Source organism: Ovis aries, chromosome 8, assembly GCF_016772045.2.
Source record: "Ovis aries strain OAR_USU_Benz2616 breed Rambouillet chromosome 8, ARS-UI_Ramb_v3.0, whole genome shotgun sequence".
NCBI classification, from domain to species: domain Eukaryota; kingdom Metazoa; phylum Chordata; class Mammalia; order Artiodactyla; family Bovidae; genus Ovis; species Ovis aries.
Genome location: NC_056061.1, coordinates 56,709,882 through 56,732,551, shown reverse-complemented (window position 1 = coordinate 56,732,551; position 22,670 = coordinate 56,709,882). Strand labels below are relative to the sequence as shown.

Here is a 22,670-nt window from a genome sequence, read left to right as displayed (position 1 = left end):
ATAGCCTAGAGATCAGAAGTATGGAATCATTCATATAAACTGAATGTATTATCCACAGACAGAATTTTAGACCAAACTATAGCCTCAGATCCAACCTAAATGAGAACTGAAAACCTAGACAATGTAGCAGGGATTATATATACACTAGCAAAATCTTTTACATGCATCCATAGACATTACTGATGCTCAGTAAGATTGAAGGTGGGAGGAGAAGGGGACAACAGAGGGTGAGATGTTTGGATGGCAACACAGACTCAATGGACATGAGTTTTGGTAAACTCTGGGAATTCGTGATGGACAGGGAGGCCTGGCATGCTGCAGTCCATGGGGGTCACAGAGTCGGACACGACTGAGTGACTGAACTGAACTGATAACCATCACTTGGCTTAAAACTCAACATTCAGAAAACTAAGATCATGGCATCTGGTCCCATCCCTTCATGGCAAATAGATGGGGAAACAATGGAAACAGTGAGAGGCTTTATTTTGGGGGGCTCCAAAATCATTGCAGATGGTGACTGCAGCCATGAAATTAAAAGATGCTTGCTGCTTGGAAGAAAAGCTATGACAAACCTAGACAACATATTAAAAAGCAGAGACATTACTTTTCCAACAAAGGTCCATCTAACCAAAGCTATGGTTTTTCCAGTAGTCATGTATGGATGTGAGAATTGGACTATAAAGAAAACTAAGCATCGAAGAATTGATGCTTTTGAACTGTGGTGTTGGAAGACTCTTGAGAGTCCCTTGGACTGCAAGGAGATCCAACAAGTCCACCCTAAAGGCAATTAGTCCTGAATATTCATTGGAAGGACTGATGCTGAAGCTGAAACTCCAATACTTTGGCCACCTGATGGGAAGAACTGACTCACTGGAAAAGACCCTGATGCTGGGAAAGATTGAAGGCAGGAGGTGAAGAGGATGACAGAGGATGAGATGGTTGGATGGCATCACCGACTCTATGGACATGAGTTTGAGGAAGCTCCGGGAGATGATGACGGAAAGGGGAGCCTGGCTGATAGTTTGCTGATAGTTAGGATGATAGTTTGCCAAAGATCACAAACACTGGAATATTCCACTTGCTTTTCTGCTCTACCCAGTACGTTCATCACCCAGGAAACCTAGACCAGCCAAACCTGACACCATTCCCTGCATGTAGACCTCATCCCCACTGTGTACAATTTAAGCACATGCCTGTAGAGATATACTTGGTAGAAAGTTACAATCTGTTGGGAAATATGTTTCACATGATTTTCGTATCCACTCAGCTAATTACCAGGAGACTACTGCCCCCATCTGGTTCCTCTGAATTAAGCTCTAGAAATATCTGCACTGGAAATTTAAGAGCACAAGGTCCTGTTTACGATTCCGTGATTATCAGGATAGGTCAGGGAGGACGAGGAGCACGATGGAATCCAAAGGGACCAAGTCATCAAAACAGGATGGAGTATGAAGGTGGGGGAGGAGGGATGCTGCTAAAAGTCCAGGACCACTAGAGAAAGTCACAGAACATTCTCCCAGGTAATGGCTGATTAGGATCCCACAGCTGTGCTGGAGACCAAAGTGAAACCACTCTGAATGAAATGTTCTGCTCTAAATAAAGTTATGTAACAAATCAGAATCAAATTCAGCTGTAGAGAAGGCTGTAGCCAAGGAAGGAAGAAAAGTACCTTCACACACTGGCCATCAGCTTGAGGTCAACGTAAAGACACAGATGTACTTTAAAAGCCTTAAAGATGGGTCTCCAAAACGGTGTCATAGAGTTTACTAACAATTAAAAACGCTGGACTTCCCTGGTGGTACAGTGGATGGAAACCTGCCTGCCAATACAGGGGACGTAGTTTCAATGGCTGGTCCAGGAAGACTCCACATGCCGCGGAGCAACTAAGCCTATGCACAAAACCGCTGAGACTATGTGCTGCAACTACTGAAGCCCACGCATTGAGAGCCCATGTTCTGCAACAAGAAAAGCCACAGCAACAAGGAGCCTGCGTACTCCAGCTAAACAGGAGCCCTGCCTTCCACATCCAGAGAAAGCCCATGAAAGGAAGGCCCAGCGCAACCAAAAATACAATAAATAATAAATATACAAAATGGGGCTATAGATGATACAAGCTAGATTTGTTAAGTCTTTAACTACAGATAATGTGAATTTTTGCCCTTGCAAAGAGAAAACAACAATATTATTCATCTTTAATTTATACGGCTGGAAGAATCGAGTTGGAAGAATTGATCGATTTAGTATTATTCTATTTTTGAGGTAACTTTCCTTGGCAGAATATGGTTCTAATAAATGGTCAAAGTAAATCCTTTCATATTTAGGATTGGAAATAAAATTCCAGTGTAAAATAGTTTAGGCATCATCTAAAACTAGTTATACTTCTAGCTAAATGGGGCTCTCAAGAAAAATACAGCTTTACCTTTTTTATTATGCAGTCAATTATATTTAACAAGAGGTGACTGGCCACTGGAGTCTGACCATTCTGTAGTGGTAGAGAAAAATCTTATTATCATTCAAATAATCTTAGCTTGATTTTCTTTTATGTGACTATTCAGGTGGGTTAGCAATTGGCTGTTACCTATTATACAAGCTAACTTTACATCAACACCATTTTGGAATAAAGTTTACATTTTCTTGACCATATGATCCACTTTGCCTTTAACCATAAATAATCAACCCTCTATAGGGCTTGCCAGCTTCATATAAGATCATTATGCTCCATTCTGTCCTTGACTAGAAAAACGAAACAACAGAGGTCTCAAAATGTCTAAAAAAAATGACTTGAGAAAAATGTTCCCCATTACTAACAGTAATAGTTGAGATAGAGGGAACATTCATATTTTAATACAGTTAAGAGAGTTCCAGAAAAACATCTATTTCTGCTTTATTGACTATGCCAAAGCCTTTGACTGTGTGGATCACAAGAAACTGTGGAAAATTCTGAAAGAGATGGGAATACCAGACCACCTGACCTGCCTCTTGAGAAATTTATATGCAGGTCATGAAGCAACAGTTAGAACTGAACATGGAACAACAGACTGGTTCCAAATAGGGAAAGGAGTACATCAAGGCTGTATATTGTCACTCTGCTTATTTAACTTCTATGCAGAGTACATCATGAGAAACGTTGGGCTGGATGAAGCACAAGCTGGAATCAAGATTGCCAGGAGAAATATCAATAACCTCAGATATGCAGATGACACCACCCTTATGGCAGAAAGTGAAGAAGAACTAAAGAGTCTCTTGATGAAAGTGAAAGAGGAGAGTGAAAAAGCTGGCTTAAAGCTCAACATTCAGAAAACTAAGATCATGGCATCTGGTCCCATCCCTTCATGGCAAAAAGATGGGGAAACGGTGGAAACAGTGTCTGACTTTATTTTTCTGGGCTTCAAAATCACTGCAGATGGTGATTGCAGCCGTGAAATTCAAAGACGCTTACTCCTGGAAGGAAAGTTATGACCAACCTAAACAGAGACATTACTTTGTCAGCAAAGGTCCATCTAGTCAAGGCCATGGTTTTTCCAATGGTCATATATGGATGGGCTGCCCAGGTGGCCCAGAGGTTAAAGCGTCTGCCTCTAATGTGGGAGACCCGGGTTCGATCCCTAGCTCGGGAAGATCCCCTGGAGAAGGAAATGGTAACCCACTCCAGTATTCTTGCCTGGAAAATCCCATGGACAGAGGAGCCTGGCGGGCTACAATCCACGAGGTCGCAAAGAGTCAGACACGACTGAGCAACTTCACTTCACTTCACTTCTTCACTTCATGTATGGATGTGAGAGTTGGATCATAAAGAAAGCTGAGTGCAGGAGAATTGATACTTTTGAACTGTGGTGTTAGAGAAGACTGTTGAGAGTCCCTTGGACTGCAAGGAGATCCAACCAGTCCATCCTAAAGGAGATCAAGTCCTGGGTGTTCACTGGAAGCACTGGTGTTAAAGCTGAAACTCCAATACTTTGGCCACCTGATGCAAAGAGCTGACTCATTTGAAAAAACCCTGATGCTGGGAAAGATTGAGGGCAGGAGGAGAAGGGGACAACAGAGGGTTAGATGGTTGGATGGCATCACCAACTCAATGGACATGGGTTTGGGTGGACTCTGGGATTAGGTGATGGACAGGGAGGCCTGGTGTACTGCAGTTCCTGGGGTCGCAAAGAGGACACGGGGACACGACTGAGTGACTGGACTGAACTGAACTGAAGGCAAACCCATGCAACTCTAATTACCTCAAATACTTCATTATTGCATCTTTTAATCCTAGCTCTAAAACTAGGATTTTTTAATGGCCTTTAAATCAGAATCTTGCCTTGGGATACAAATGCTAGACAGTAAGTAAACTGGCCACTGAATCTGTATGTTTGAAAAAAAAGGTATCATTTAAGCCTGAGTGATCAACACCAGAATTGCCTAAACGATGTGCTACAACATGGGAGATGAAAAAAAGGCCACGCTTATCAAGTACATTTAGGAAACGATGCTCAGGTAGGATGTATAATGTTCAAAATATTCACTGCCCTTCCTGTGGCGTCCTTTGCTGCAAGTGGGTTATATATCCTGCTCCATTGAACCCGGAGAGTACCATGTGACCTTCTTTGGCCAATAAGACGAGAAAAGGAATGACGTTCTAATCACTTCTTAGCAGAAACTTTCAGCTGTTTATCACCATCTCTCTCTCCTTCAGTCAAAGGCCAGTGAAGTCCTAGATGTAAGCTGCTAAACCAAGGTCATGAATAAAGACAATGCAGAACAGAGCCACAGATGACCCAGAGGCAAAAAATTAAACTTTTGTTGTTGGAAGTTCTTAAGACTCACAGTAAACATTCACATTTCGGAGATCCTAAGAAATCCTGAAATAAAGACTCAGATTAACTTTAACCCATCACTGCTAACATGCACTTGATCACAGAATCCTTACCTCACATAAAACCCTGAAAGATGTCCTCACAGAAAACTTTCAGGAAATGTCAATGAAAACACCTAACTTCAAATCTCCATTCCACTCTGCACAGACTTAATAATATTAGGTTGACTGGGTCATTTCTTCTAGAGTTTTCAAATTTTTCAAAATCTCTTGACAGAATAAAGGTCAACCAGGAGTCATTCTGGTATTTAGACATGAGTCAAATCCCAGAATTCTTCCCTAAAAATAATTTTGCTTTCTGCTTATTATTTCCTATAAATTTCAATGTTCAAAGATGTATAAATTACTGAAAGGTTACAAATGAACATTTAGTGAGTCTACCTTTGAAGACAGCAGTTCCAATTTTTAAACAATTAAAAGGCATACTTAGGTTTATCTCAAAACACAGAAACAGACAACTGAACAGCATGAAGCTGAAAAATGCCTTAGAAACAAAACTGAAGTCAGTTGCTATATATAGTGCTCTGACACACAATAGGTGACACAGTTGACTAATGGCACCTAGACTCTCAGGAGAAATTACAATTCCATATCACAGTAGATTTCACCACATTTTTAGCTTTAAAAAAATTAAAACAAAAAGAGATATTGTGTTGTGTTTTCATTTATTGATTTTTAACTAAGAAAAATCCAAAGAGAATTCCATATTATAGCCTCAGAACTAAGTGCACCTGATAATATGAAAAGAGACTCAAAAACAACTAAAATTTTTAAGTTGTTAGGCATTGGGAGATTCAGGAATAGGTTACTGAAACAATCTGCTTTAATGTCAGTTCAGTTCAGTTCAGTTGCTCAGTCATGTCCAACTCTTTGCAACCCCAAGGATTGCAGCAACCCAGGCTTTCCTGTCCATCATCCACTCCCAGAGCTGACTCAAACTCATGTCCATCGAGTCAGTGACGCAATCCAACCATCTCATCCTCTGTCATCCCCTTCTCCTCCTGCCTTCAATCCTTCTCACATCAGGGTCTTTTCTAATGAATCAGTACTTCGCATCAGGTAATCAAAGTATCCGAGCTTCGGCTTCACTATCAATCCTTCTAATTAATATTCAGGACTGATTTCCTTTAGGATGGACTGGTTGGATCTCCTTGCAGTCCAAGGGACTCTCAAGAGTCTTCTCCAACACCACAGTTCAAAAGCATCATTTCTTCGGCGCTCAGCTTTCTTTATGATCCAACTCTCACATGCATACAGGACTACTGGAAAAACCATAGCTTAGACTAGACGGACCTTTGTTGGCAAAGTAATGTCTCTGCTTTTTAGTATGCTAAGTTGGTCATAGCTTTTCTTCCAAGGAGCAAGGATCTTTTAATTTCATAGTTGCAGTCACCATCTGCAGTGATTCTGGAGCCCAATAAAATAAAGTATCTCACTGTTTCCACTGGTTCCCCATCTATTTGCCAGGAAGGGATGGGACCAGATGCCATGATCTTCCTTTTATAAATGTTGAGTTTTAAGCCAGCTTTTTCATTCTCCTCTTTCACTTTCATCAAGAGGCTCTTCAGTTCCTCTTCGCTTTCTGCCATAAGGGTGGTGTCATCTGCATATCTGAGGTTATTGATATTTCTCCTGGAAATCTTAATTCCAGCTTGTACTTCATCCAGTACAGCATTTCACATCATGTATTCTGCATATAAGTTAAATAAGCAAGGTGACAATATACAGCCTTGGCATACTCCTTTCTCAATTTGGAACCAGTCTATTGTTCCATGTCCAGTTCTAACTGTTTCTTCTTGACCTGCATAAAGATTACTCAAGAGGCAGGTAAGGTGGTCTGGTATTCCCATCTCTTTAAGAAATTCCACAGTTTGCTGTGATCCACACAGTCAAAGGTTTTAACATAGTCAATAAAGCAGATGTTTTCTGGAACTCTCTTGCTTTTTCTATGACCCAACAGATGTTGTCAATTTGACCTCTAGTTCCTCTGCCTTTTCTAAATCCACCTTGAACTTCTGAAAGTTCACGGTTCACATACTGTTGAAACCTGGCTTGGAGAATTTTGAGCATTACTTTGCTAGCGTGTGAAATAAGTGCAATTATGCGGTAGTTTGAATATTTTTGGCATTGCCTTTCTTTGGGATTGGAATGAAAACTGACCTTTTCCAGTCCTGTGGCCACTGCTGAGTTTCCCAAATTTGCTGGCATATTGACTGCAGCATTTTCACAGCATCATCTTTTAGGACTTGAAAGAGCTCAGCTGGAATTCTATCGTCTCCAATAGCTTTGTCTGTAGTGATGCTTCCTAAGGCCCACTTGACTTCACATTCCAGGATGTCTGGCTCTAGGTGAGTGATCACACCATCATGGTTATTTGAGTCATGAAGATTTTTTTTTTACAGTTCTGTGTACTCTTACCACCTCTTCTTAATATGTTCTGCTTCTTTTAGGTCCATACCATTTCTGTCCTTTATTGCACCCATCTTTGCAAGAAATAATCCCTTGGTATCTCTAATTTTCTTGAAGAGATCTCTAGTCTTTCCCATTTTATTCTTTTCCTCTTTTTCTTCGCATTGATCACTGAGGAAGGCTTTCTTATTTCTCCTTGCTATTCTTTGGAACTGTACATTCAGATGGATATATCTTTCCTTTTCTCCTTTGCCTTCTACTTCTATTCTTTTTTCAGCTATTTGTAAGGCCCCCTCAGACAACCATTTTGCCTTTTTGCATTTCTTCTTTTGGGGATGGTTTTGATCACCACATCCTGTACAATGTTACGAACTTCTGTCCATATTTCTTCAGGCACTCTATATATCAGATCTAATCCCTTGAATCTATTTGTCACTTCCACTGTATATTCATAAGGAATTTGATTTAAGTCATACCTGAATGGTCTAGTGGTTTTCCCCACTTTCTTCAATTTGAGTCTGAATTTGGCAATAAGAAGTTCATGATCTGAGCCACAGTCAGCTCCCAGTCTTGTTTTTGCTAACTGTATAGAGCTTCTCCACCTTTGGCGGCAAAGAATATAATCAATCTGATTTCAGTACTGACCATTTGGTGATGTCTACATGTACAGTTATCTCTTGTGTTTTTGGAAGAGGGTGTTTACTATGACCAGTGTGTTCTCCTGGCAAAACTCTGTTAGCTTTTGCCCTGCTTCATTTTGTACTCCAAGGCCAAACTTGGCTGTTACTCCAAGTATCATCTCTTAACTTCCTACTTTTGCATTTCAGTCCCCTATGATGAAAAGGACATCTTTTTTTTGGTGTTAGTTCTAGAAGAGCTTGTAGGTTGTCATAGAACCATTCAACTTCAGCTTCTTCAATATTGGTGGTTGGGGCATAGCCTTGGATTTTTGTGATATTGAATGGTTTGCCTTGGAAACAAACAGAGATCATTCTGTCATTTTTGAGATTACACCCAAGTACTGCATTTTGGACTCTTTTGTTGGCTATGAGGGCTATTCCATTCCTTTGAAGAGATTCTTGCCCACAGTAGTAGATATAATGGTGATCTGAATTAAATTCACCGATTCCAGTCCATTTTAGCTCACTGATTCCTAAAATGTCGATGTTTACTCTTGCCATCTCCTGTTTGACCACTTCCAATTTACCTTGATTCAAGGACCTAACATTCCAGGTTCCTATGCAATATTGTTCTTTACAGTATTGGACTTTACTTCCATTACCAGCCACAGGATGTGAGTGTTATTTTCACTTTGCTTCAGCCTCTTCATTCTTTCTGGAACTATTTCTCCACTCTTCTCCGGTAGCATATTGCCCATACTGACCTGGGGAGTTAATCTTTCAATGTCATATCTTTTTTGCCTTTTCATACTGTTCACAGGGTTCTCAAGGCAAGAATACTAAAGTGGTCTGCCATTCCCTTCTCCAGTGGACCACATTTTGTCAGCACTGTCCACCATGAGCTGTCCATCTTGGGTGGCTCTACACGGCATGGCTCATAGTTTTATTGAGTTAGACAAGGCTGTGATCCAAGTGATCAGTTATTCTCCTGTCAATGAATATTCAGCATTTAGTTGCAATTTTGGAGTTCTCACAGGAGAAGAGGAGCTCCCATCCTTCTACTCTGCCATCCTGTGAATCAGACTTGCTTTAACTTATACCAAGGATACTTCTAAGACCAGCTTTCGTCGGGAATAATAAAAGCCTGCTCTTACCAAAGGCCCCTAAAGTGCCTTCTTTCAGAAAAGAAGACAGTGGCAGTACAACCTGGCAGGCCCTCTTTTGTTGCGTGCACTCAGAGTCATGTGCAACTTTTACGACCTGATGGACTGTAGTCCACCAGGTTCCTCTGTCCATGGGATTTCCCAGGCAAGAATACTGGAGTGGGTTGCCATGCCCTTCTCCAGGGGATCTTCCCCGCTTTCTCCAACCTCATCATCACAGAGTCCAATAACTACCCCTCTGCCCTTAGCTATGTACATATCAAACTCTACACTCAAAGCAAACCAGTCCAAGTGAAAAAGGGAGCAAACAATTTCAAAGATCATTTCTTTCATTCCAAAGTTCTCTCATTGTCTGACTTTGTGAAAAACTGCTATAAGAAGGGCCAATTAATAACCTATAGCTTTGATAGTTTAAGTGCTATATCAGTAATTTGAAAGAGAAGTCCAGAAAATAATTTATGATTAAAAACAACTGTTCTATTCATGAAAAGATTGTATTTATTTCTTGAGGAATCTGGATCCGCCTTAAGATGCATATTTGATTTGAAACTGGTCCTCTTCTGCCACCAAGTGTTAACACACACTTCTAACAAACCAGTTTCTGCAATGTCAAATCACAGAAACACCAATACAAGGCCACTCAGTGTGAAAAATAAACCCAAAATAAAGCACTATAAAAAGCACTGACCTAAACAAATAGAGTCTAACCACATGAAACAAACATACTCTGAAGAAATGCTACAAACAAGTTGAATTCTAGCTATTTCAGAGATAAAACAATTTAAAGAAGCTTTTCTGAGGCTTCATTCATTTGATTTAAAAAACTACTGTTTGAGACCCCATGGACTGTAGCCTACCAGGCTCCTCCCTCCATGGGATTCTCCAGGCAAGAATACTGGAGTGGGTTGCCACTTTCTTCTCCATGGGATCTTCCTGACCCAGGGATCGAACCTTAGTCTCCCGCATTGCAGGCAGACGCTTTAACCTCTGAGCCACCAGGGAAGCCCTTTGAAAACATAGTGATAATCAAAATAGCTTGAAGATATACAAAACTACTTTCAAGGGAATTCCCTGGCAGTCCAGTGCATAAGACTCCATTCTTTCACTGCTGAGGGTATGGCTTCAATCCCTGGTCAGGAAACGAAGATCCCACAAGCTGTACAGCCCAGTCAAAAAAAAAGCATACTAATTTTACTACTCTCTTATGAGATATATTCCACTAGAATTTCATGAGACTAAGAATATGGACAACTGACATATATATATAAATGCCTCCTGGTATTAGAAAAATATATAATTGTCAAAAAAAAAAAAAAGTCTTATGTTTCCCAGAATCTCAGTTAGAAAACTTAATTCTCTAGTTTGAGAACAAGAATACCATACTGTAGCAGAGGAAGTTCCATATCAGGAAATTTGAGGGAGAGTTCTTTATTTGAAAGAGAGTTTCGTTTGCAGGGAATAAGAAAAGGCCAGAAGGATATACTAGTAATGGTACCTAAAAGAGAAATGATATTGGGAGGAAGGGAGTGAGAGATTGGTGATGAGGGAAAAAAATTTATCTTTCACTCTGTAGGTCTGTATGTAGGTAGATTTTTTTCAGTGAGCATATATTCATCTAACACTTCTATAATTGAAATAACTTTTAAAATACAAGTACTTGAAATGACACAAACTTCTTAATATGAGTGAAAAAAAAATTATTCAACATCTCTCTACCCTGCCCCTTTTATTTCATTATCAACCTTAAGTAAACTGAATGTTGGTAATACATTCCATTATTGACTTTATCAATGGTCTCACCCTTATAAATGAGTGGACCCAGAATGAAAACTCAGAAGAGAATTAGTGCTGAGAGAGGAAAATAGATTCTGGATGGGGCTCTGCAACTGAGAACGGTGTGATCTCATTTCAGCCACTTAACCTCTGAGTCTCAGATCCCCTTTCTATAAAGTAAAAGGAGCAGACTCTGTGAAATCATCTGTCAAGAAATCACTTAAAATGCATGCAGTCTGAAGTGTTGAAATATAAATTCTAGAGTTAATTTAAGCATCCCTTTGATAAACATCCTTGGGTGCTCTCATTTCAAAGTTAATAAAGACAGAAACATTTTGAAATGTGGGTATTACCTTCACCACTGATTTGTCATTCTGGGATTAAGTTTGAAACCACTGGGAAGAGGACAATCCACGTGAAAGCAAGATAAGAAAGATAACGAGTAAAAGAGGAAACTGTCAGTCTACAAGTTTTGTCAGTTTTCATCATTCGTAATTCCAAAATCTATGATATACACAAATTATTTCTACCTAAATATTCTAGAATGTTATCTAATATAGTTATTATTTTATTTGAGCATAGAAAAAAAAAACATGCAAGATACTGGGGGATAGCATGATTTTTACAGAAGTTTGTAGTAAACTCATAACCACAGGATGGCCAACCACCCAAACACATGTTTTACAGGACCAAAAAGACTTTCTGAGCACAGACATTAAAAACAAACTGTGTCGAATTTAGAAAAAAGATCTACTTACTAATAAGCATGACCTTCATTTATAGAGCTGCAAATTAAGTCTGAACTGCAGCAAAGGGTTATGGAGAGCAGGAGTGAATACTATGCCCATCTGCAGGCCCATCTCCAAAACTCTGGTACATCAGAGCAGCTCAGCAGATGCCTTAATTCGCATGACAACCTCCCTAGGCTGAAATGGGAGAAACAAGGAAGGGTGCCCTTAGGATTCCAAGAGAACTGCTTGTGACTCCAGATAAAAGTTCAAAGTGCCTCCAGCCTCTGAGGAAGAAGGAAGCAATGGCTTAGGAAGGCAGCAAGTCACCCTGAGATAGGGAAAGTCAAAAGACATGTCCCCTGGCTTGTGTCACTGCTGACCATTCCCAGGGAGTACTTTCAAATACTGAGCTAGGGAGGGAGGCCCTTCTGTTACCTCTTGCCCAGTCCCTGCAATACCTGCTCCATACCCTCAGTGGAGACAACTTCTAAAAGAGCAGCGGCTTTGTAGAAACTTCAAAAGAGCTACATAAAAGTGGGGAGGGGAGCAGAGCATGTCCGACCTTGAAGAACCCAGCTACAGGGAGCAGCACCAGTGTATGCAGGCCGGTGGAGGAAGCTTTGAAGGCAGCAGGCTGCAAACAACCAGAAGAAAACAACGCAGCAAAACCCAACTCTGGCTCCACCCCCCAAGCTTTTCAAGGGATGAAGCAAGATGTAGCAACAGATGAAACAGCAGTAAGTGATGGTCAGAGTGTGCAGCTAACAGCCACAGAGGCAAAGGAGGAGACAGCAGAATGGCCTCCATGGAGGCTCATGAGCCAACTCAGCATCCTTGGGAGTTGGAACCAAATCCAATTGGAATCCCAGGAGCAATAGTGGCAGGGGTGTCAAAACCCACTACGAATGTCACTCATGCTGTGGGTGGTAAAACAAGGCTGATGATAAAATGTCCACTCACCTTCTTCCAGAGCCATGGTGACCTGGACAATTTCATGAAGGTCAAATGAGGCTTAAAAGTTCTGCTTTCTCCTGCCAAGATACCTTTTTCTTGAAATGTCCTTTTTGCAGCATCTGAAGAAAATAAAAAGAAGCATAAAAATGCTACTATATGATACCCTATATGAGAAAAGAATCTAAAAAGGAATAAATATATGTATAACTGAATCACTCTGCTGTATACCTGAAACTAATTGATTTACAACAATGTAAATCAACTATACGGCTACTGTGGCTGTCTTTAATCATAAAAATGGCAACTCAAAAAATAAATTATTCTACAACAAAGGTAATAAACTGGCTTGAGATATTATTTTTAAGAGAGGAAAAACTACAATGTGTATGATGCCAAATGCATTACGATGGTTAAATCTGCAACAGTGTCAAAGTTTGGAATACGGCAGAAATCAACACAACTTTGTAAAGCAACTACCCTCCAACTAAAGATTTAAAATCATAAATTTAAAAAAAATGTCTTTGGGTAAAGCACACAAAAGCAACGGTTGGAAAAGGAAATATTTAATAAATAAAATAACTGACTGATATGATGCTGATTTCATGCAATATCCCAGTGGCGCCCATATATATACATAAAATGAACTAGGTTATCTGTAATTCCTTATATCCAAAACTTCTGCGTCTAACCAAGATAGAATAACAGGAATCTGATTTACCCTCCCATCTGAAATGACCAGGGAAAAAAAAGGACAAAATATATGAAACAATGGTTTGCAAAACACTGTACACCTGGCAATGAAGGTGAGTGGTCCCTTAGAGATGAGAAAAAAACAAGGTGAGCCCTTTGATTAACCAGCTTACATCCCTGGGTCTTGAGGCCCCTATTCAAGGAAGATAAACCCAGATGGAGCCCAGTCATCACGCTAGGTTCAGGGAAAAAAAAAAAGCCAAAAAGCCAAGAGTAGAAAGACCAACACAGCTGGAGCTCATGGGACAGAGTGCCAGAGAAGTGAGGGCTCCAGAGAGAAAACTCCAGAGATCTGCAAAGGCTCCCCCGAGTGGATTCAGCGGAGAAGTGACCAGCATGGGTACGTGAGCAAACGACCTGAAGCTGAAAACCACACTTGAAAGGATTAGAGAGAACACTCCCAGCTCTCACCCAAGGTCAGGAAGTGTGTCTGTTCCCATCAGCCAGACTGGAAAGCCTCAAGATGCATGGGACACTGGGAAGAATAAGGATTTTGCCTCAGTGGAAAGGAAAAATGAGCTCTGGCCTGGTACTATTCTAGTGCCTCCTAACACATATTAGAAGCAAAACTCAAGAGGAAAAACTTGTATCAAAGTAATTTAGTTGTGTCCCAGCACAAAGCCCAAGTATAATTATAGAACAACAAAACCATCCAGCACCCCACAAGTGCCTGATATCGAACAAAGAGGCATGTAACAAACAGGAAAATATAACCCATGAAGAAGAAATCAATCAATTAATCAAAAGCCACTTAGAACTAACATAGATGTCAGAATGAGCAGATAAGGGCTTCAAAACAGTTATTCTAATTGTATTCTTTATGTTTAAAAAGTTGAGATGCTAGTGATCAAAAAACCTACATTAAACTTTTAGAGATTTTCTATCTCTAAAGATAGAAAAATAGATGAGACACTACAGAACAACAACAACAACAACAACAACAAAAAACAGTGAACTTGGGAGACATAACAATAAAAACCACTCAAAATAAAACAGAGGGATAAAAAAGGAATAACAACAACAACAAAAGAATAGTTCATCAGTGAGACGTGACGCAACGTAGGCTGCCTAATACGTGTGTAGGTGGAGTTCCCTGAAAAAGGCGAGAGAGGTAGGGAAGATACTTGAAGAACTAATGGCTATTGGAGAATGAGAGCTACCACAACCACAGAGAAAGACAGTCTGGGCAGTAACTACGAAAATTTAAGCTGCACAAGCATTTTGACAGCAATTCCAATATTAGGAAAACACGCAAAAATAAACAAAAAGTACCAACACATGAGATTTTATAGAAAAGATATTTAACATTGCTTGAATTGTCACATGCTGAAAACAACCTTCAACAATAAAGAAATGGTTGCTATTGTGCCTCCCAGGTGGTACAGGGGTAAAGAATTCCCTGCCAATACAGGAGACACAGGAGATGCCAGTTTGATCCCTGGGTCAGGAAGATCCCCAGGAGGAGGCCATGACAACCCACACTCCAGTATTCTTGCCTGGAGAATCCCACGGACAGAGGACCCCAGTGGGCTACAGTCCCATGGATCACAAAGAGTCAGACACAACTGAGTGATTAGCATGCGTGCATGCATACTAAAAACTGCTATAATCAGAAGAATGAATTCAAGTTACATATATTAACCTGAAAAGACATCTGTGGCACCTATTAAGCAAAAAAAAAAAGAAAAGGCAAATTGCATGGTTACTATATCTGAAACATGATTCCATGATTGAAAGAGACACATGTACCCCAACGTTCATTGCAGCACTGTTTATAATAGCCAGGACATGGAAACAACCTAGATGTCCATCAGCAGATGAATGGATAAGAAAGCTGTGGTACATATACACAATGGAGTATTACTCAGCCATTAAAAAGAATACATTTGAATCAGTTCTAATGAGATGGATGAAACTCGAGCCGATTATACAGAGTGAAGTAAGCCAGAAAGAAAAACACCAATACAGTATACTAACACATATATATGGAATTTAGAAAGATGGTAATGATAACCCTCTATGCGAGACAGCAAAAGAGACACAGATGTATAGAACAGTCTTTTGGACTCTGAGGGAGAGGGAGAGGGTGAGGGTGGGATGATTTGGGAGAATGGCACTGAAACGTGTATACTATCATGTAAGAAACAAATCGCCAGTCTATGTTCCATACAGGATACAGGATGCTTGGGGCTGGTGCACGGGGATGATCCAGAGAGATGATATGGGGTGGGAGGTGGGAGCAGGGTTCAGGATTGGGAACTCATGTACACCCGTGGCGGATTCATGTCAATGTATGGCAAAACCAATACAGTATTGTAAAGTAAAATAAAGTAAAAATAAAAATTAAAAAATAATAATAATAAATAAATAAAGACAGATGAAGAAAACAACAAGGATCTACTGTATAGCACAGGGAACTATATTCAATATCCTGTGATAAACCACAATGGAAAAGAATATATGTACATAACTGGATCACTTTGTATATAGTAGAAATTAATATAACACTATAAATCAACTATACCTCAATAAAACAATTTTTAAATAAAATATTTAAAAAGACAAAGAAAATAAATTCTATATATTTATATTTTTATTAGCACAGAATAGTATAGAATACTTTAGGATGGAAGTTGGGATTGAATAGAGGTAGGAGAGAATAGTAGTGTTTTCTTTATACCTCTTTAACTGTATGAATGATTAGAATGAGCATGTGTTACTTTTGAATAAAAAGTTTAAAAATAAGCATGGTAACAAACTGACAACACATGAGCAATATAAGATTGCCACATGTGCACAAGCATCATCCTGGAGTGCACAAGCAAGAGGGGAGATTACTTTGCCAGACATGTGAAAAATCCATGCCTTTCAAAGACCTTCAGTAAACAACTTCTCATTTGGTCTTTTTATCTTAAAATCAGGGCTAATGCATAAGGCAATTTTAAAGACAGGAAAACTGAAACACCAGAAACTGATGCTCAAGGTCCCACTCCTTGTGAGCCGGAGAGAAGGAAGTGAAATTCAGGTGCCCTAACTTCTACCCTGCTCATGCTTCAAGCTGGCTGAAACCTCAGCTTGAACTGAGGGGGCAGGGAAGGGCACAGAAGCCGCCTCTACAACTTCAAGGGGAAGAGGAAGGCAGAGGATTCTGCCATCTCCCACCATGCCCATGCGCATCGGTTTCAGTCAGAGAAGTTCCCTTCTTCTACGCTTTGAGCTCCCAAGTACCATTTCATTTTTTTTTTTAAAGAACTCCAACATATACCCCAAAAAAAAGTTTGAAAATCAATGATCAAAAAACCTGCACAGGGTCCCTTCAGTAGAAATAATCCCACCAATAATGTCCAATTAAAAAAAAAGGAAACCGTAGGACTTCCCTGCTGGCCCAGTGGTTAAGAATCTGCCTGCCAATGCAGGGGATATGGGTTCTATCACTGGTCTGGCAAACTCCCACATGCCAAGGAGCAACTAAGCCTGTGTACCACAACTTCTGAGCTTGCATCCCTAGAGCCTGTTCTTTGCAACAAGAAGCCATCAAAATAAGAAGCCTCTCCACTCCAACTAAAGTAGCTCCCAGTGACCACAACTGGAGAAAGCCCGCACACAGCAATGAAGACCCAGCACAGCCAAAAGTAATTTTTTTTAATGGAAACTGGTAAAACATAGGACACAGAATATACCTTTGAATCTCAAAGAAGACCACATTCAATCTAAATATTCAGTGAGAAACGGTCCTTTTTCAGTTCAGCTAAATCTTATCAATGTTAAATATGTCCTAATTTTTGTAACAGCTAAAATCATGAACTTAATGAAAGATGATCTAATGGTTCAAGGAAAGGAGTCCTTAAAAATAGAAGATACACCAGGTACTGTTCTGAGTGCTGGGAATACAATGGATAAAATAAACCCTCTACCCTCATGGAGCAGAGAGAGCGCCACAAACAAACATGCAGCATCAGGAATCAATAAGTGATACAAAGAAAAATAAAGCGGTAGGGGTATACAAAGTGATGTGGAAGAAAAGGGGTTGCTATTTCAGAGAACGTGGTCTGGAAATCCTGTTCTGAATGTGAGACATTCAAGAAGCCACCTGAAGAAGAGAATCGTGTGTGTTTCTAGGACGAAGAAGCTCACAGCAGAAGGAACAACTTTCAGAGTGAGGAGTGGTGAGCAGGTCGAAGAGCAGTAAAAAGGGTAGGTAACTGGAGCAGGGTGGGAGGCTTGGGGAAGAGGTAAGAAATAGGTTTAGAGAAGTGGTCAGGAGCCTTATGAAGCATGGTAAATAAGATCTTCAGATTGTATTCTCAGTATGGTAGAAAATTTTGAGTGTTTTAAGCAAGGGAAACTTATGTATGATACTGACTTTCTTTACCCAGCTATATTTCAGCTGGAAAATACATGCCTTTCTAGTAGGAGAAATTGAGGCTTAGGAGACTCAAAGTGCTCCTCTCTTTCCCTGGGGCTGTATTAGTTGAAGGGAAGACAGCTAAACGGGGTGTCAGAGTGTTTAGAGTGGGGGGACATGTAGCAGGCTTGGGGTTTTTAAAATATTTTATTTATTAGCTGGGCCAGGTCTTAGTTGCAGCATCCAGGATAGTCAGTCTTCATTGCAGCACGTGGAATCTTTGGTTACAGCATGCAAATTCTTGGTTGTGGCATGCGGGATCTACTTCCCTAACCAGGAATGGAACCTCGGCCTTCCGCGCTGAGAGCACGGCATCTTAACCACTGGACAACCAGGCACGTCCCCAGGCTTGGTTTTTTAAGCTGGAACCTTCCTTGTCCCCATATATAGTTATTTTCTGTAACTATTCTTGGGTCCACGGGATTTCACCCTATTGCTCATAAACTCATAAACTCAATGGAGCTGTCTGAGGGCCCTTTCCACCCTTCCACTACTCCTGAACACAAAGAAAAAGCAGAATTCCCGAGGCCAAGGCGGAATGGATAAGAACACTGTACAGCCATCCATCATCACACAGCGCCATCCTAGCTCCACCTCCACTCTGAGGGCACAGGGAATTCTGGCTTTGCTGCCTCTGTGGACATGTCTCAGAAACAAAGCACAGGTCACTCCTGCTCTCAGCCTTGTGTGACTTTGTTGCTTCATTCACAGGGTGATGGAGGGACAAGAATTCACACTCGAGTTTGGCCTCTAACTCTCTTCTTCATCCAAACGGGAAAATCTTTCCTAGCACTGGGGCAGGAAAAAAACCCCATTAGGCTTAGTTGCTGAAACCTCAAAGTCCTTTCTCTATTGTTTCTGCTGTATTCTCTCTTCTGAACACATTAAGTGCCACTGCTTAGAGGGAGGCTAGGCATAAAAGCTAGGGAAGAAGAAACACACAGATAAAAATTCAATAGTTCAAAATACTATTTCACTGCATTTTCAAAATCTCACTTTGTTATTTTGTCTAATATCTACCAAATGCTACTACGTGCTACATATGATGTTTTGATCACACTTTGTAAATTTGGGGCATGTCCTAAAAACCCTTCACTGCAACTCCCTGCCACCATATGATTTTTCCCGTCTCTTCCATGGTAATAAAAAAGGTTAAGCAATAGGCCATTAGAATACCCAGAAAACATTAATTCTTTAGCTGAAACCAACAGATCACAATTTTGGCTGAGTTAACCAGGAAAGGAATTTATATAATAACACTGGGAGGACTAAAGTTCCAGGCTGGAAGGCCAGGAAGCCAAGATGTCCCCTGTTAATAGTCCAGAGACACCACAACCTCACCCAGCTGGCATTACTGAAGCCACACACGTGCGCGTGTGCACACACACAGACAGACACGAAGGGCGAGAACCCTGCCACCCGTCTTCGACAGTGACGACTTCACCTATCCCCAGAATGGATTCTGCACAGTAGTTTTTTGCTCAAGTTGCTAGCTTCTGACTCAAAGTCTGGGCCAAAGCCAGACGATGTAGAACCGAAAAGGCAAAACCTGCGAAAGAACGTATGTGACATGACAGTGCAGGAAGAGTTCAGATCCTGGGCAGCCTAAACACAAGGCGGCGGTCCAGCATGCATGCACACGTTTTAAAGAAGGCTGTATTTATGACAATCACGGGTGTGCCCTGGAGATTCTGACAGTTCAGTTCCAAACCACCACAATAAAGCAAATATCACGATAGTCACACAAATTTGAGGGGACGTATACCTGATGCTGGGAGGGCCTGGGGGCAGGAGGAGAAGGGGACGACAGAGGATGAGATGGCTGCATGGCTTCACCGACTCGATGGACATGAATTTGAGTGAACTCCGGGAGTTGGTGATGGACAGGGAGGCCTGGGTCGCTATGATTCACTGCGGTCGCAAAGAGTCAGACACGACTGAGTGACTGACCTGAACTGATACCCACTCCAGTACTCTTGCCTAGAAAATCCCATGGACGGAGGAGCCCGATGCAGGCTACTGTCTATAGGGTCGCGAAGAGTCGGACACGACTGAGAAATTTCACTTCGATTTCACTTCATTGCTAAAAACGGGTAACCACCATCTGAGCCCTCCGTGAGTAGTAATTTCTTTGCTGGTGAAGGGTCTTGCTATGAAGTTGATGGCTGTTGACTGATCAGGGTGGTGGCTGCTGAAGGTTGGGGCGGCTGTGACAATTACTTAAATAAGAATGAAATCTGCCATATTGATTAACTCTTCCTTTCACTTGAACACTTAGAGGCCACTGTAGGATTATTAACTGGTTTAATCTCAGTATTATTCTGTTCAAGGAACAGGGAGGCCCAAAGAGTGAGTGAGAGATGGGGAAACGGCCAGTCAGTGAGTAGTCAGAACACACACATTTATTCAGTTGGCTGCCTTATATGGGCGTGGTTCATCACACCCTGAAGGTCACTGACCACAGGTTACTATAACAAATATAATAATGGAAAGTTTGAAATATTGGCAAAATGTGACATGCAGACACTAAGTGAGCAAACGTTAGAAAAGTGTCACTGATAGACTGGCTCTACACAAGGTCACCACCGACCTTCAATTTGCAAAGCAAACCAAAAAAGGCCAGAGCATGTGAAACACGATAAAATGAAGAGCAATAAAACGAAGTTTGCCTGTACTGTTATAATTAACTTATCACCTTTTAGTTCCTATAAATTGCTTTTGTTGTTCAGTCACTAAGTTATGTCCAACAGTTTTGCGACCGCATAGACTGTAGCCCGCCAGGCTCCTCTGTCCATGGGATTCTCCAGGCAAGAATACTGGAGGGGGTTGCCATTTCCTCCTCCAAGGGATCTTCTCAACACAGGGATCAAACCCAGTTCTCCCGCACTACAGGCGGATTCTTTACCACTGAGCCACCATGGAAGCTGTCATATAAATTACAAACAGGTGCATCTTTTCTCAACTACCCTATCACATAACAGCTTTGATCCTCTCTCTTCTGACATATTCTCAACTGTTTTAAATAGAACTAAAAATTTTTTAATAAAACAATAATAAATACTTAAAATCAAAACATTAAACTGAATATTATAAAACTCACTTTTATTTCTCAAAAATTGTCAAACATTGGCAATGTCTTAGGGCTTAATATATTCCATGATGGACAAACTTACTAAATTCCCAAAATATGACTAAAGAGACTAAAGAGATGAGGGCATATTTTCTAAGTCTTCAAGTATTTGAAGAATTACCACATAGAAGAACTTCAGATGGCAGATTAGCAACATGTTCAAACCAGCCTTCAAAACAGAAATGGCATGAAGGTGTAAAAGGTAAAACTTATTTGTTCAGTTAGTTACTGAGCAGCTTCCATATCTGTCAGATACATAATGTCCTGAAGACAGCAAGCATGTCCCTGCTTTCATGGAGCTTACAGTCTCAGGGGACAGATTTTAGACCAATAAGGAGAAAGACTTAATGCCAAGAATTATCAAAAAATACAAGAGCTACAAGGAAAAATATACAAGAAATACAGGGATTTGTTAACAGAAGTCAAACAGTAGGCATTTGTATGGTTCATTAACTCTCTATATTCATTGTTACATATTCTTTTATTCATATATCATTATGTTCAATTGATTCTAAAGAAACAAAATTTTCTAAATTATTGGCTTCAGTAACATCAAATTTTGACTCAACAGTTCTCTTTATTCACTGGACCTTGATGGGTATCTATTCACAATACTGGCTTAAATAATACTTGAAACAAAGCACATTTCATTTCTATTAATGTGTTTTTTTCAACAGTATATTCTCTACGAGGATGGAAATAAGAGGGGGAAATGCCACCTTCATTTGGCATTTTTGATACTTCTTAGTATTGATTTTATATTCCTAATAGTATAATCTATTGCTTAGCCAGAGTGCTGGGTAATAGTTTCAGAAATATTATTCTTGAGATCAGAAAAGCTTTTGCTAGTGTTGAAAACCACATGTAATTTTTCATTTATGTTAACTCATATTCCAGAAGAGAAGTTCATGAATATTTTAAGAAATTGTTCGATTCCTTCTAGTAACACAGACATTCCTTCAATCACCAAATAGAAAAGTACATAGCAAATACATCAGATATCCTTCAGAAATCAGCTAAAACTGCTCCATGAATAATATAATTCACCTCAGCTAAAGAAGCAAATTGTCAGAGGAACAAGTTTTTAATGTGTATTTTAAACACAAGGAGACTTTGCTGTATAAAAGAACAGCAAAATGAATAATAAAGATACTTTGTAATCCTAAGTAATACCATTTCATCTGTTTTTTTATTTTTTGCATTTATTCAATTCCTTTCCCACTGAAATGAAGCAGTGTAACTCGAGCACAGTGAGCAAAAAAGAGAGAACCAGAGTTAAGACAGGAGACTTCAGCCAGAGACCAGAATATCAGGATACCGTGGGCTGAAGCAAGGATCTGGGAAATTGTAATAAATAGCCCTACCTGATCTAAGGTCTCAGAGTAGTTCTGGCAGATGAAGAGTCAAAGATTTCCCTGTGCTTATAAATTGCTGGAGTGAAATATTGGAGGCCATTGTCAAAGAAGGCAAGGGATCTCAAGAAAAGTATTAGTTGTAATGGTAGTAGTGGGGATAATTATTATCATTTTTTACTAATGATAATAGCTACCATCTTATTTAACACTGTACATGGGCCAAACACTATACCAAAGCACTTCACATGTTATCTTGTTTTGAGAATAGTTACAATTATGTTCATTCTACAAATAAGGAAATTAAGTAAGGAATTAGATATATTGCTTCAAGTCACTCAGCTGATCACTGCTAAGGCTGCGTTGGGGAAAAGCTGGGGTCGGGGGCAGTCAGCTCTGACTGACTCCACAGCTCACTCTGAGCCAGGATGGTTGGATGGCTGTGCTCACAGAGTTGCAGCAAGAGAGGGAACGAAGCCCTCAGTGCACAAGAGGAAATATTCAGACAACTGCACAAAGGCG

General features: G+C 40.3%; 1 protein-coding gene across 6 annotated transcripts in view; it reads right to left on the bottom strand.

Moving 5' to 3' along the window:
• Positions 1-22,670, bottom strand: part of AKAP7 (A-kinase anchoring protein 7) — a 124,327-nt gene that overhangs the window by 65,790 nt on the left and 35,867 nt on the right. For all 6 annotated transcript variants that reach the window (XR_009601638.1, XM_060419652.1, XM_060419651.1 and 3 more), the window contains exon 6: positions 12,518-12,630. Coding sequence is in view for 5 of the 6 variants with exons in the window: in XM_060419652.1 (XP_060275635.1) it covers positions 12,518-12,630 (113 nt within the window). In the remaining variant the exon portion in view is untranslated. The remainder of the gene's footprint in view (positions 1-12,517; positions 12,631-22,670) is intronic.